This window comes from Chiloscyllium plagiosum, chromosome 35 (assembly GCF_004010195.1).
Source record: "Chiloscyllium plagiosum isolate BGI_BamShark_2017 chromosome 35, ASM401019v2, whole genome shotgun sequence".
NCBI lineage: Eukaryota > Metazoa > Chordata > Chondrichthyes > Orectolobiformes > Hemiscylliidae > Chiloscyllium > Chiloscyllium plagiosum.
In genome coordinates this window covers 38,742,554-38,758,322 of record NC_057744.1, presented here as the reverse complement: position 1 = coordinate 38,758,322, position 15,769 = coordinate 38,742,554, and the positions used below count along the sequence as shown (strand labels likewise).

At 43.8% G+C, this 15,769-nt stretch overlaps 1 protein-coding gene across 3 annotated transcripts in view; it reads right to left on the bottom strand.

Moving 5' to 3' along the window:
* Positions 1-15,769, bottom strand: part of aplp2 (amyloid beta (A4) precursor-like protein 2) — a 223,482-nt gene that overhangs the window by 147,496 nt on the left and 60,217 nt on the right. For all 3 annotated transcript variants that reach the window (XM_043676955.1, XM_043676956.1, XM_043676957.1), the window contains exons 2-3: positions 3,456-3,629; positions 3,080-3,209 (exon numbers count right to left, since the gene is read on the bottom strand). In XM_043676955.1, coding sequence (XP_043532890.1) covers positions 3,080-3,209; positions 3,456-3,629 — 304 coding nt within the window. The remainder of the gene's footprint in view (positions 1-3,079; positions 3,210-3,455; positions 3,630-15,769) is intronic.

Below are 15,769 nucleotides of genomic sequence, written 5' to 3'. Positions count from 1 at the left end.
CAATATGAGCCATCCTCCAGTCTTCCAGAACTTCACCAGTGGCTAAAGATGAAGCAAAAATCTCTGCAAGGGCCTCTGCAATTTCATCCCTTGCCTCCCACAACTGAGGATGGACTTAATCAGGCCCAGGGGAGTTTTGCACCTCAAGCTCCTTAAGGCTGCAAACACCACCTCTCTGATAGTATGTATGCAGTCCAAAACATTCCCACTTGTTTGCCTTATTTCCTTAACATCTATGATTCTCTCCTCAACAAACACAGAGGAGAAATATTCATTACAAATTTCCATATCCTGTGGCTCCACATATAGACGGCAATGCAGATCTTTAAGGGGACCTGTTCTCTTCTTAGCCACCCTTTTAACTCAGAATATAGCTGTCAAACCTCTTGGGATTATCGTTAACCTCATTTGACAGACCCATCTCATGCCCTCTTTTTGCTCTTCTGATTTCCCTCTTAAGTGTGCTCCCATATCTATTATAGCAATATTAGGATTCACTGGAGCCCAATTGCTTAAACCTGACATATGCCGCCACCTTTTTCCTGACCAGAGCCTCAATATCCTGCGTACTGTCCCTGGACTCTTGATATCACACGTTTAAAAGCCTCTCATTTGCCAGTCATTCCTTTTCCTCCAAACAGACTCACCCAATCGACCTCTGCTGGATCCTCCCTATGGCCCAAAACTTTGCCCTGCTCCAGTTTAGCACCTTAACTTGTGGATCTGTCCTATCTATATTCATACTATGCTAAAACTAAGAGAGTTATGGTCACTGGACCCAAAGTGCTTTCCGATTGACACTTCAGTCACTTGCCCGACCTTGTTTCCTAAGAGGAGGTCCAGTGTTGTACCCACCCAAATACGGCCCTCTCGATATTGATTTAGGAAACTTCGCATTTGACAAATTTGACAAATTATGGTCCCATCCAGGCCTTGTACACTCCAGGTGACCAATCAATACAGGGGAAATTAAAATCTCCAACCAATACTACTCCATTATTCCTACAGGTATCTGCTCCTCTAGTACCCACTGGCTATTTGGAGGTCTATAATACAGTCCCAACAAAGTGATCATCCTCTTCTTGCTTCTAAGTTCTAACCATATGTTAAGATGCCATTCAGCCTTTCGCTCAACTATACTTCTATGATAGTGGATAATGAGTTAAGCTGGAAAAAGCACAGCAGGTCAAGCAGCATCAGAGGAGGAGAGGAGTCTATGTTTCAGGTCAGAACCTTTCGTCAGGACTACGTTTCTGTGATGGCAATAATATACATACTTCCATGCGTCAATCCATGCCATTAACTCATCAGTCTTGCCGACTGACTGCCTACCCTTAAAGATCTTCCAGCCTTGCCTTATTCACTTGACAGTGAACATAGGTCAACAGCTGAATAGGCTGGTTTTTTTTTAACCTTAGAGCATCGGAGGCTGAGAGGTGAACTTATAGAAGTTTATAAAAATATGAGGGGCATGCAGAGGGTGAATAGTCAAGGTCTTTTTCTTCAGGTGGGGGAGTCCAAATCTAGGACATAGGTTTCAGGTGAGACAGGAAAGAATTAAAAAGGCTCTGAGAGGTACTTTTCCATGTAATGTGTGTATGGAATGAGCTGCTAGAGCAACTTGTGGAGGCAGACACAATTATAACATTTATAAGACACCTGGATGGGTATATGAATAGGCAGGATTCAGAGGGAAATGAGCCAAATACTGGCAAATAAGCCTGGGTCAGATTGGGATTTCTGGCCTGCATGGACAAGTTGGACTGAAATGTCTGTTTCCGTATTGTATGATTGTATGACTCATCAAAGAATTTCTATCATCTACAAGGCACAAACTAGGAGTGCGATAGAAAACACTCCCGTTGCCTGGAAGAATGCAGTTTCAACATGACTGAAGCGTCTCAACACCAACCACGTTAAAGTAGTCCACTTGACCAGCAACCACGTGAACACACCTTCTAGCGACTGCAGTGCACATCAGTGACAAAATTCAATGCAGCAACTTGCAAAGACTTCTTTGAAAACACCTTCCAAACTCTCAGTCTCGAGACGGACAAGGAAGCAGGGCTACCAGAACACTGACATCTGCAAGATTCTTTCAAAATCAGAAAAATCTTCACTTGGAAATTACTTCATTGCTCCTTCATTGTCACAATGGCAAATCTCTGGAAATTCTTCCATACACTACAGTCGATGTACCTTCATCACACAGCCCAGAGGCTTACTATCATATCTTATCATTACCTTCTCAGTTAAGACAATTAGGATGCGTGATAAACATTAACATAGCAAACAATATCCATATTCCATGGATGAATTAAAATAGGAGTTGCAAGCTGACACAGGCCCAGATTGAATTAATATCTTATTGTGCAAAGTAATCTCAACATTTTCCTACATCAATCCAATAAACCAATCTGTTTCCATTTCCTCACAAACCAGCGTCTTCTATCTAAACAGTACAAATCACAGAGTCATTGAGATGGACAGCATGGAAATAGACCCTTCATGCCGACCAGATATCCCAACCCAATCCAGTCCCACCGACCAGCACCCGGCGCATATCCCTCCAAATCCTTCCTTTAAATATACCTATCCAAATGACTTTTAAATGTTGCAATTGTATCAGCCTCCACCACTTCCTCTGGCAGCTCATTCCATACACATACCACCCTCTCTGAAAACGTTGCCCCTGAGGTCTCTTTTATATCTTTCCCCTCTCACCCTAAATCTATGCCCTCTAGTTCTGGACTCCCCCACTCCAGGGAAAACATTATCCTATCCATGCCCCTCATATTGCCTTTGTGATTTGGTACTTCTGCACCTTTTGCCCTAATGAACCCAAGATGAAAAGCTTAAACAGCATTTTGGTTTGTGCTAACAAGCATCTGTAATACACACATAATGCTAACTTTCATGTACCCAGAAAGTCCACTAAATTGGTATAAATGAAGTAAATTCTTTCACTGCAGCAACCTTTGCAGGTTCACTTTTAAGAATGTGTGAAGAAAAAAAAACAATTTCAAGGCTGCTACTCTCCATTATGTTACGTTTTGGTTCAAAGTGGCACCGTACTTACCCAGACATTTAACAGGAATCACCATATGAGTGTGACCTCGACACCGTTTCTTTCCCACTTTACACCAGTTATCAATGCTGACTGGTTTATTTGCTTCCACCACATTAGTAATTTGAAGTTCCGAATAAACCTAAGAAAAAGTAAACAACATTAAATTTATTAACATTTTGATGATATTCTTGGAACAGAACAACTCACGTGCAGTTTGATCAGAGGCACCACATTAAATGAGACAAGGGAGGCAGTGGCCCACCTAGATGTCCAATGTTAAAATTGTGGGTTTTGTCTTAAACCTGCAATGACTGATGCTTCCAGTCAGGTTGCGCCTCAGTAAAAAGTGAATTAATTTCTGGCAACACCTCAGTCCCAGGCTCACCTCTCGACAGTACTGCAGAAACTCTTCTTTGGTTTCTAGACAGCTTTTGGTTCCTGAAGGATCAGGTTCCCATTTTCCAGTCTGAATGTTGACATGCATATTCATCTTCCCACAGAACATAGCAATTTGGGGTTCTGCAACTGCAAATCCAGCTCCAGTATTGGCTGCCAATGCCTGAAACATAAAGGGAAGCAATCAATCATCCCACCATGATTTTTCACTCAGGAACTCCCTTCCCTTTTCAAACCTAATACAAGCATTAGAAGTTGTTATTCCAACCACAACAGCAAAATATAAACCAGGCTCTGAGTTTTCACCATGGCATTCCACCTCAGTTCAGAATCCAGGATTTATTTAATGGTAATTAAATAAATATCAGACATTTATCCAATAGTACCTATATATCACCATCAGGCTTATTTTAATTTTGTCTTTTACTAAAATGTCATCCCATGACCAACCAATCTTATTCAATACCAACCTCACTTCACTTTATGATTACATGAGGTTCCATTATACCTGTCACCATAACAAAAGCTGATTTAACTGCTGAACTGTATTCTGTGTTTTTGTAAAGCATCTCTCTGATTAGTAAATATTTCACCATTTATCAGCTTGGATCATCCTGAGAATATGAAAAGCATAATCCCCATTTTATCAAAGCAATAACCACAGATGTTTACCACTATAACATAATCATTAGATGACATTTATAGTTTATGATTACTTTTAACTAATTGTCCTATAAATTCCTGCACAATCAGCACAATCACCCAACATTCTTTCAAAATCATCTGCCTTCAGAATACCACAAGATTTCAAAAGAGGGATGCAGGGCACCAGTGGAGAATAAAGAAGATAGTCACCAAAGGCAGCTGAAACTGCAGATCTGAAATCATTACATTTAATCCATGCTGTAAGACCTCTCTGACTATATAGTCAGCTATCATATCCAATCTTTTCACCACTATATATCAATTCATTGCAGTGTCTAGCATGTCTGCAGTGGAAAACATATTTCATTTTAATTAAGAGTGTTGAAAAATGTCTCAGCAGCTGCTTAAAATTGAGTTTTGGCAGGAAGTATTGTGTTGAATGCTCAGTAAACAAGAACCACCCATGCTGTGCCCAACTAGGTGGGGCTCTCTAGTCTAAATATAACTGGAAGTGCCTCATTACTGCTGAACTTGAGACCAACAGATAAGAAATTGATGCCAACTGTTTTACTGCATCTGTGTGCAGGGACATTAGATCAAAATTGTAATTACTTTTGAAGTAAATAAAAATGTACAAGCTCTCTTTCCTTCTCCCTCAATAGCTGCTCTTCCCAACCACCTCAGGTCTTGCACCAAGTTAGCATGAGACATTTCCCATGTTGCAATCTCCAGCATTTTTTCAGAGCTATTCTTTACACATCTTAGACAATTCAACATTTTCACTGGGCTGATCTCCAATCCATCACTGAAGTCCCATGACGGTTTCCCAGCACAGCGCAGTGGTCTTCCAACAATATGTTGGAAGTTTCTAGGCCTGGCTTGGCCTCAGTGTGGTCTCCAGGCAATTCCAGAGCGCTCTCTCAACCTCATGATTGATCCTCGAGGTGAAGACTGGCGCACTCTGGAACCAAGGTCTAGTGCAAACTGGAGCCTAGGTGCAGTATGGTCTAGGTCGGAAGACTCCTGTTCTTATCTTTTATTTCTGCATTGATGGTCTTGTTATTTCTCTATTTTCTAAGATCTTGTAACTGAAGAAGTTGTATCTAGGTACCACTGTATCTAAGATGGCGCTGTAAGTGGTGACTTATAAATTTTTCACTTACTCATTTGAGCACAGTTAAAAGTCAGACAACACCAGGCTATAGTAAAACAGGTTTATTTGGAAGCACTAACTTTCAGAGCGCTGCTCCTTCATCAGGTGGTTGTGGAGAATAAGATCATAAGACACAGAATTTATAGCAAAAGTTTAGTGTGATCTAACTGAAATTACATATTGAAAAAGACCTGGATTGGTTAAGTCTCTCACCTTTTAGAATGAATGTTGGTTTCAGTTCTTTCATGTGTAAATTGCAGAACATTTAAAAGTTACATTCTCAAGTGAATTTTAACAACTGTTGTCATATCAGCCCAAATAATACACTGAAGGTGTGAGCTGCCCTGTGTGAGATTGTGTCACAATGGTCAGACTGATTCTAATCGGAAAAATAGATTTACAGAATTTTACATGGATTCATGCAGTTTTTGAGCAAAGCAACATGTCATTCTGCAAATTCACCCCACAAACTTATACTTGTGTGTATGCATAGGAGTGTGGTTGGGGGGGTGCAGTGGTTCTGAGTGTCTGTGTGTGTGTGTGTGTGTGTGTGTGTGTGTGTGTGTGTGTGAGTGAAAAGGGGTATAATTCGGTGAGAAGGTGCATGTGAGTGTGGGAGTGTACATCTGAGCGTCTGAGAAAGGGTCTGCGTGAGTGTATGTGTCTGCCTGTGTGTGTGCACAGTGCAATGGGCACACCTCCACTTCCTCACCTTTAAACAATCACTAAACCTCAAACGGATCATTGTTTGCAGCAAACTGCCCAGCTTTCAGAACAACTCCATACAACCCTGTCACGGTAGACATTGCAAGACATGCCAGAGTGTCAACATGGATACCACCATTATGCGTGGGGACACCTCCCACCATGTATGTGGCAGGTACTCGTGCCACTCAACAAACACTGCCTCATACACTGCAGGCAAGGATGCCCTGAGGCATGGTACATTGGGGAGACCAAGCAGAGGTTACAGCAACAGATGATCTTTGGCCATTTTGGATTTGGTGCACGGCAATGAGCCAGAAAGGTGTCAGGTCTCGCGGTGGGAGAATACTTTGGTGACAGTGATCACAACTGCCTAACATTTAACATAGCCTTAGAAGGGGAAAGGAGCAGTTACCAAGGGAAGATATTTAATTGGGGAAAAGGAAATGATGATGTTATCAGACAGAAGTTGAAAAGTACAATTGTTCCACAGAAAGGGCAGAGCAGACATGTGGAGACTGTTTAAGGAGCAGTTGTTGCGAGTGATGCATGCATATATTCCTCTGAGACAGGTAAGAAGTGATAAGATTAAGGAACCTTGGATGACAAGAACAGAGGAGCTTCTCGTCAAAAGGAATAAGGCAGTTTACGTAAGCTGGAGGAAACAAGGATTTGGCACAGCTTTAGAGGATTACAGGCTTGCTAAAAAGGAGCTCAGAAATGGACTGAGGAGAGCCGGAGGGGGTGGGGGCACAAAAAAGGTTTGGCAAGAAGGATTAGGAAGAACCCAAAGGCATTCTACTCATACGTGAGGAATAAGAGAATGATCAGGGAGAAGGTAGGGCCAATCAAGGATAGCGTAGGGAACTTGTGCGTGGAGTCTGAGCAGATAGGGGTATTTTGCTTCAGTTTTCTCTAAGGAAAGGGACCTGGTTGTGAATGAGAACTTGTGAACGAAGTCTCCAGGGCTAGACCAGATTTATCCAAGGCTGCTCCGGGAAGCAAGCAAGGAGGTTGCTAAGCCGCTTGTGAAGATCTTTGCCTCCTCACTCTCCACAGGAGTCGAACCGGAGGATTGGAAGGAGGTGAATATTGTTCCTCTTTTCAAGAAGGGTAATAGGGAAATCCCTGGCAATTACAGACCAATCAGTCTTACGTCTATGATCAGCAAAGTTTTGGAAAGAATTCTGAGGGATAGGATCTATGACTATCTGGAAAAGCATACCGTGATTAAAGGCAGTCAGCATGGCTTTGAGAGGAGCAGGTCATGCCTCACAAATCTTATTGAGTTATTCAAGGGGGTGACAAGGCAGGTCAATGAAGGTCGAGCAGTGGATGTGGTGTGTATGGACTTCAGCAAGGCATTTGATAAGGTTCCCCATGGAAAGGTCATTTATAAAGTCAGGAAGTATGGAATACAGGGAGATTTGGCTATCTGGATTCAGAATTGACTGACTGACAGAAGGCAGAGAGTGGTTGTAGATGGAAAGTATTCTGCCTGGAGGTCAGTGTTGAGTGGGGTCCTGCAAGGCTCTGTTCTTGGGCCTCTACTCTTTGTAGTTTTTATAAATGACTTGGATGAGGAGGTTGAGGGGTGTATTAGTAAATTTGCAGATGACACAAAGGTCGGAGGTGTTCTCGATAGTATCGAGGCCTATTGCAGGCTGCAGCGTGACAGACAGGATGCAGAGCTGGATTGAGAAATGACACATGGAGTTCAACCTGGATAAATGTGAAGTGATGTATTTTGGAAGGTCAAACTCGAATGCTGAATTCGAGTTAAAGACAGGATTCTTGGCAGTGTGGAGGAACAGAGGGATCTGGGTTCGCAAGTACATAGATCCCTCAAAGTTGCCACCCAAGTGTTGTTAAGAAAGCATATGGTGTTTTGGCTTTCATTAACAGGGGGATCAAGTTTAAGAGCCGCGAGGTTTTGATACAGCTCTACAAGTCACTGGTGAGACCACACTTGGAATATTGTGTCCAGTTCTGGTTGCCCTACTATAGGAAAGATACAGAAGCTTTGGAGAGGGTGCAAAGAAGGTTTACCAGGATGCTGCCTGGATTGGATTGCCTTACGAAGAAAGATTGAATAAGCTTGGACTTTTCTCACTGGAGAGGAGGAGGAAGAGGGGAGACCTGATCGAGGTGTACAAAATAGAACATAGAACATAGAAGAATACAGCGCAGTACAGGCCCTTCGGCCCTCGATGTTGCGCCAATCCAAGACCCACCTAACCTACACTAGCCCACTATCCTCCATATGCCTATCCAATGCCCGCTTAAATGCCCCCTAATCATCTTGTACACCTCAATCAAGTCACCCGTAAACCTTCTTTTCTCCAATGAAAACAACCCCACGTGCCTCAGCCTTTCCTCATACGATCTTCCGACCATACCAGTCAACATCCTGGTAAACCTCCTCTGCACCCGTTCCAGTGCCTCCACATCCTTTCTATAGTATGGCGACCAAAACTGCACACAATACTCCAGATGTGGCCGCACCAGAGTCTTACACAACTGCAACATGACCTCAGTACTCCGGAACTCAATTCCTCTACCAATAAAAGCCAGTACGCCATATGCCTTCTTCACCGCACTATTTACCTGGGTCAATAATGAGAGGAATACATAGAGTCAGTAGCCAGAGACTTTTTCCCAGGGCAGGATTGACGGGTACGAAGGGTCATAGTTTTAAGCTATTTGGGGAAAGGTATAGAGGAGATGTCAGAGGTAGGTTCTTTATGCAGAGAGTTGTGAATGCATGGAATGCATCACCAGCAGTGGTGGTGGTGGAAGCAGAATCATTAGGGACATTTAAGCGAGGGCTGGATAGGCACACAGAGAATAGTGAGTTGAGGGGTGTGTAGGTTAAGTTATTACTTTTTACATTAGGATTAAACCTCGGCACAACATCGTGGGGCAAAGGGCCTGTTCTGTGCTGTACTTTGTTCTATGAATGGACACCGCACAACAATCAACAGACAGGTGTGTTCCCTCCCAGTCAGAGAACACTTCAGCTGTCCAGGACGTTCGACCTCGGACCTTCGTGCGACCGTCCTCCAAGGCGGACTTTGGGACAGGCAACAATGAAAGTGGGTAAAAACAAGGACTGCAGATGCTGGAAACCAGAGACTAGATTAGAGTGGTGCTAGAAAAGCACAGCAGATCAGGCAGCATCCGAGGAGCATGAAAATCAAATTTTCGGGCAAAAGGCCTTCATCAGGAATTGAGGCAGGATGCATGGGGATGGCCTCAACCTGGACCTTGGGTTCATGTCACACGACAGGTGACCCCATTGCACTATATACACACTGACAGACTCGCGCACACAGTCCTACACACACACACTCCTACAGACCTTCTCTCATACGCTCACACATACACTCCCACATGCACCCTCTCACAGACTTTGCACACTCACACACTCATAAACAACTCCCCTCCCCTTTAATTTTGTAAACATCGAAGATCACCCCTCAGCCTCTGACGCTCCAGGAAAACAGCCCCAGCCTGTTCAGACTCTCCCTACAGCTCAAATCATCCAACCCTGGCAATAGCGGGGCGGCACTGTGGTTAGCACTGCTGCCTCACAATGCCAGGGACCCGGGTTCAATTCTCGCCTCGGGCAGCGGTTTGTGGAGTTTGCACTTTCTCCCCGTGTCTGTGTGGGTTTCCATCAGGTGCTCGCGTTTCCTCCCACAGTCCAAAGATGTGCAGGTTAGGTGAATTGGCCATGCTAGATTACCCGTAGTGTTAGGTGCATTAGTCAGGAGGGAAAGTAGAGGAATGGGTCTGGGTGGACTGCTCTTCGGAGGGTCGGCGTGGACTTGTTGGGCCAAAGGGCCTGTTTCCACACTGTCGGGAATCTAATCTGATCTAATCCTTTTAAATCTTTTATGAACCCTTTCAAGTGTCACAACATCTTTCTGATAAGAAGGAGACCAGAATTGCACGCAATATTCCAACAGTGGCCTAACCAATGTCCTGTATACCCGCATCATGACCTCCCAACTCCTGTACTCAATACTCTGACCAATAAAAGAAAGCATACCAAACACCTTCTTCACTATCCTATCTACCTGCGACTCCACTTTCAAGGAGCTATGAACCTGCACTCCAAGGTCTCTTTGTTCAGCAACACTCCCGAGGACCTTACCATTAAGTGTATGAGTCCTGCTAAGATGTGCTTTCCCAAAATGCAGCACCTCACATTTATCTGAATTAAACTCGATCTGCCACTTCTCAGCCCACTGGTCCATCTGACCTAGATCCTGTTGTAATCTGAGGTAACCTTCTTCGCTGTCCACTATACCTCCAATTTTGGTGTCACCTGCAAACTTACTAACTGTACCTCTTATGTCTTAAGTTCTTTTACTCCTGAGGTTCCTGCACACTTGATGCAACTGCAACACACCAACTTCTGTGAACAAGCAACCAAATTTATTAAACACGGTACAGTACAGGCTCTCTGGAGGAACCTTTAACACATCTTGCAGAGTTCAATGAGGTGGTGGCAAAAAGCTCTTTCTGAACAAAGGAAACAGTTAAAGTTTATTAAAACTTGTATAAGCGAGGTAACCCCTTTTGACCCCCCCTTGCAGCCGTGCAAGGTTGAGTCAAAGTGAGGCACTGCACAAAAGGAAACACATCCCTTCTATACAGGCCAATAGCAATGCTTATAAATGCTCTGACCACTCTGACCACATATGCTACTTAAGACAACCCCCTGTCACTCACAGTCACAAGTTATCCCAGATATAATGGCAGGATGAGATCTTCAAGGATAATGCAAATGCTATAACGTCCTAATCATGGGGAACCGTTACACAGACGATTTCCTGACTAAATTGCACTGCCTAAACAATTCAGTCAATTATAAACAACAAAATCCTAAAATCAAACCCTCTGGTACCACATTCAGGTTATTCTAAAATTTATTTTCTTTTAGCAAATTAATACTTGGCTAATATGAAAGCTGTCAGGAAAAAGATTTCAAAAATCTGGAACAGCAAGAAAACAAGAAAAGGTTTCCTGGGCTTTCGCAATTGAAGAGGCAGTTCCAGTTCAGATTTTAATCTCAAACAGTCGTGGGAAACAAATGCAGAATATATTAAAATGTGTTCTCCACACTGAAACTTCCCAAATAAAACAGTTAGAATTAGTGGCAACTTTGGTAGAAATCAACATTCTCTGAATTTGCGATATGAAGGTCTTAATAATTAACATAACTGAAACAGCTCAGCCTCAAGTTCTATATTATCTAAAATCTTAACAAAACATCAAACTCAAAATGCACTCTTCTTTTTGTGAACACTATTAAAAACGCAGCAAAGATATTTTAATACAATACTCTTATTGGTCTAAAGCATGACCACTCACCCAACTTTATTTTCAACAGGCATTGTAGAATTTCAAACAAATCAGGGGCTCAAGGCACTCACTTATTTTTAAGCTGACAAGTTTGATAATTTTACAAAGGACATAATGATGTACAATTTCAATGTGAAAACAAAATCTGCCTCATTACATAGCCCACAAAACAGAGATTCTGATTCAAACAAATTACTTACAGGGATTTTCTGAAGCAGGATTTTAACAAACCAAATCTTTTAAGTATCAAACACTGTCAGCATGGCACAATTTACATTGAAACTTCCTTTTTCAACCCAAGTATTAGTACAACCTTAAATTCAGCATTTCTCTTTTCTTTTGCATCATCTCAATGCAATTACATTTATAAAAAGAGAAAACCCTCACAGCGGACCACATGGCGCCGCAGTCCAAGCTACTCTCTTCCCCAGAAGAAAGGCTCGCCGAGTCGAGTCCACAGCCCAGAAACTGAGATTCCCACAGCAAAAACCTGGACAAAGTTTCCCTGGCAGTCAATGCACTTTACTGTTGGGACCTGAGCAGAATGCTCCACTTTCTTTCCCTTTTCCCAGTGACGCCATGTTGTCTTAAAAATACTTCTAAGGGGAGGTGTTGGGGACAAAGGCAACAATTTTAAAAAGTACCTAATTTTGTTTAGATATTTTTCTTTGAAGCTCCTGATTCCTAACTTTTGTTCCTGCGCGCATGGATGATTGTTCTCTCTCTCTCCAGGACCTGGAATTAAGGACAGTAAAACTACTGTGTCCCTGAGCGTTTTGCACTGACTGGGGGCGGGGGGGGGGGGCTGGGAGTAAACAGGACGACAACAGATGGATGTGGAGAGGGATTGTATTTCCACGGTGAAGCTGAGGCATTGGAGGCTGGGAAAACTAAAGTTGTGGAGGGTGTGGGTGGTGTCCTAAACATATGTGGAGAGATCCTGGACCAAGGGGACAGGACGGTGTCGAGGTATGCTGAGGTAAGTTCGGTGGGGCAGGAGCAAGTTGAGACGATCAATCGACTGGGGCAATCAGGTTTGTGAATTTTAGGTAGGAGATAAAACTGGGCAATGCGGGGTTCCTGGACTAGAAGGTTGGAAGCCATTGGTGGGAAATCTCCTGAGGTGATGAGTTTGTGGATGGTCTGGGACATGATGGTTTGGTGATGGGAGGTGAGGTCGTGGTCGAGGGGGCAGTTGGAGGAAGTGTCCGCAAGTTGGTATCTGGCTTCAGCGGCGTAGATGTCAATGTGCCAAACTATCACTGTGACCCCCTTGTCTGCTGGTTTGATTGGAGGTTGTGGTTGGAGTGCTGCACGTTGCAAGGGTGAGAGTTTGGAGTTGGTGAGGGAGGTTGACAGGTTGAGGCAGTCAATGTCACGACAGCAGTTGGAAATGAAGAGATTGAGGGCGGGTAACAGACCAGCATGGAGTGTCCAGGTGGATGGGGTGTGTTGGAGGCGGAAGAAGGGCTCCTTGAAGGGTGGGTGGTAGTCTAGTTGGAAAAAGTAAGCACGGAGGCAGCGGAAGAGAAGTTCAATGCATGTTGAATTGGGAGCATAGGGGGATGAACTAATCATTCATCCTCAGTGAGGGGGAGGTCTGGGGTAATGGTAAAAACTCAGCAGCATTGGGAGCTTGGACTTGGTGTGGGGCAGGAGCTGGGTGTGGGGACAGAGACTATCTCTGGAGCGGTTGTGTTTATGGGGTCGTGGATGATGTCACCAACAGAAGTCACATTCAACCTGGGGGTCGGGGGGGTGGAAATGGTGCCTTTGGCGACAGCCGCAGGGGACGAAGTCATGTAACACATGATGTTCGCGATGTCACTGGTAACGTTCCAGTATGTGACATCGGTGGAGGCGGATGTAGCTAAGGTGGTGGAAATTATGGGAGCAGAAGTGATGTTCCGGGTAGACACCATGGTGATTTTGGCAGCGGTGGATCTTGCAGCAGTTGTCTCATAGCATGTCCAATTGGATAAGACACTCCCCTGCATTATTATGCCCACTACATTGATAAAACAGAGTTTGTGACAGGATATTTGGATGAACAGCCCATCACTTCTGTAAATCAGAAAGTCAAGGGTTGGAAATAAACATGCAAGAGAGAAGAAATTACACGCTTACAGTAAGATATAGATGAACTGATCAAATCGGCTTAAGTTCTTGTCTCATACCAATAAATTTGCCTTAGTTCAATTAAAACCTTCTAATTTTTATGAAGGGCTTAACCTTTTCATAAGGAGGAGAAAGTGAGGACTGCAGATGCTGGAGATCAGAGCTGAAAATGTGTTGCTGGAAAAGCGCAGGTCAGGCAGCATCCAAGGAGGAGAATCGACATTTTGGGCATGAGTCCTTCTTCAGGAGGGCTGAAGAAGGGCTCATGCCCGAAACATCGATTCTCCTGCTCCTTTGATGCTGCCTGACCTGCTGCGTTTAACCTTTTCAGAAATCTATTTGTTTTAAAATAGTTATGATCACTACATGCAAAGTGTTCCCCTGCACCACTTGTCTTATTTACCCAAGAAAAGGTCAAGTTTTGCTCTTTTTCTAGTGGGAACATTTGTACATTGATAAAGAAAATTTTCTTTAACAGGTTCTTTAACAAATTCTTCACCAACCAAACCTTTAACTCTGTGGCAGAATCAGTCAATGTTTGGAAAATTAAAATCACCAACTATAACAACCTTATTATTCTTACATGTATCTGAGATTGCTTTAACATTTGTCCCTCAATTTCCCTCTGACTATTCTGAGGTCTATAGTACTTAATATGCCATTTATTGTCATGTGTATCTTGTTACAAAATGTGAAGTGTTATCTCGGGTATGAGTTTAGTGAAGAAGGGTTCATGCCCGAAACGTCTATTCTCCTGCTCCTTGGATGCTGCCTGACCTGCTGCGCTTTTCCAGCAACACATTCATCTCTGATCTCCAGCATCTGCAGTCCTCACTTTCTCCTACGAATTTAGTGACCAACTTCTCATCCAAGTATATCTTTTCTGAATGTGGAGACCAAACTGCACACAGTATTCAAGTTGCATTCTCACCAAACCTCTCTATGCCAAAGTCTTTGCAACCAGGGACAACATGCTCCTTGCCTTCCTCCAGTGCCACGATCTGGCACCATCTTAAAACACAGCAAAATAAACCAAAAAATAGAATATAAAGGCAGAAAAATGAAGAATTAAAGAAAAAGTGTCCAACTTTAGCCCTTCTTGTTAAGTGCTCAGTCATGGGCCATAGGCCTGATGGTCAGGCACAAGTCCACTTTGCCATGCAGCCACTCTTCAGCACCATTTCGCCTCCCCCAACACCCTCACCACTAAGAATCCTTGATGGGCCTCAGCAATGCAGATGCCATTGACGCTGCCAGGTTCTGCACTCGCCCAAACTAGACTCCACTGCCATGAGTTAATTTTGGGGCCATCTCGCCGATGCAGCTGCAGATGCCACTGGGTCTTGTACACACGCCTAATTCAAAGCAGACGCTGCTGGGAACCCAAACTTTCCTCCGCCACAAGTTGGCACTAGGACCACCTCATCAATGTACAAGTTGCCATGCACCCAAACCTGCCTCCGCCACCACTGCCATGAATCCATGCTACTGAACCCGTATACCACAATGACCGAGCTCTTCATTAAGAGGTAAGCAAAATGAAATAAAAGAGAGAAGGTAGGAAATAAAACAAGACAACAGAGAGAAAAGTAACAAAAAGAAAAGCGTACAGAGCAAAGAATCAGAGATGTACAGCATGGAAACAGACCCTTCGGTCCAACCCATCCATGCCGAACAGATATCCCAACTCAATCTAGTCCCACCTGTCAGCACCCGGCCCATATCCCTCCAAACCCTACCCATTCATAATGTTGCAATTGTACCAGCCTCCACCACATCCTCTGGCAGCTCATTCCATACACCTACCACCCTCTGTGTGAAAAAGTTGCCCCTTCAGTCTCTTTTATATCTTTCCCCTCTCACCCTAAACCTATCCCCTTTAGTTCTGGACTCCCCGACCCCAGGGAAAAGACTTTGTCTATTTATCCTATCCATGCCCCTCATAATTTTGTAAACCTCTATAAGGTCACCCCTCAGCCTCTGACTCTCCAGGGAAAACAGCCCCAACCTGTTCAGCCTCTCCCGGTAGCTCAGATCCTCCAACCCTGGCAACATCCTTGTAAATCTTTGCTGAACCCTTTCAAGTTTTGCAACATCTTTCTGATAGGAAGGAGACCAGAATTGCACGCAATATTCCAACAGTGGCCTAATCAATGTCCCATACAGCCGCAATATGACCTCCCAACTCCTGTACTCAATACTCTGACCAATAAAGGAAAGCATACCAAATGCCTTCTTCACTATCCTATCTACCTGTGACTCCACTTTCAAGGAGCTATGAACCTGCACTCCAAGGTCTCTTTGTTCAG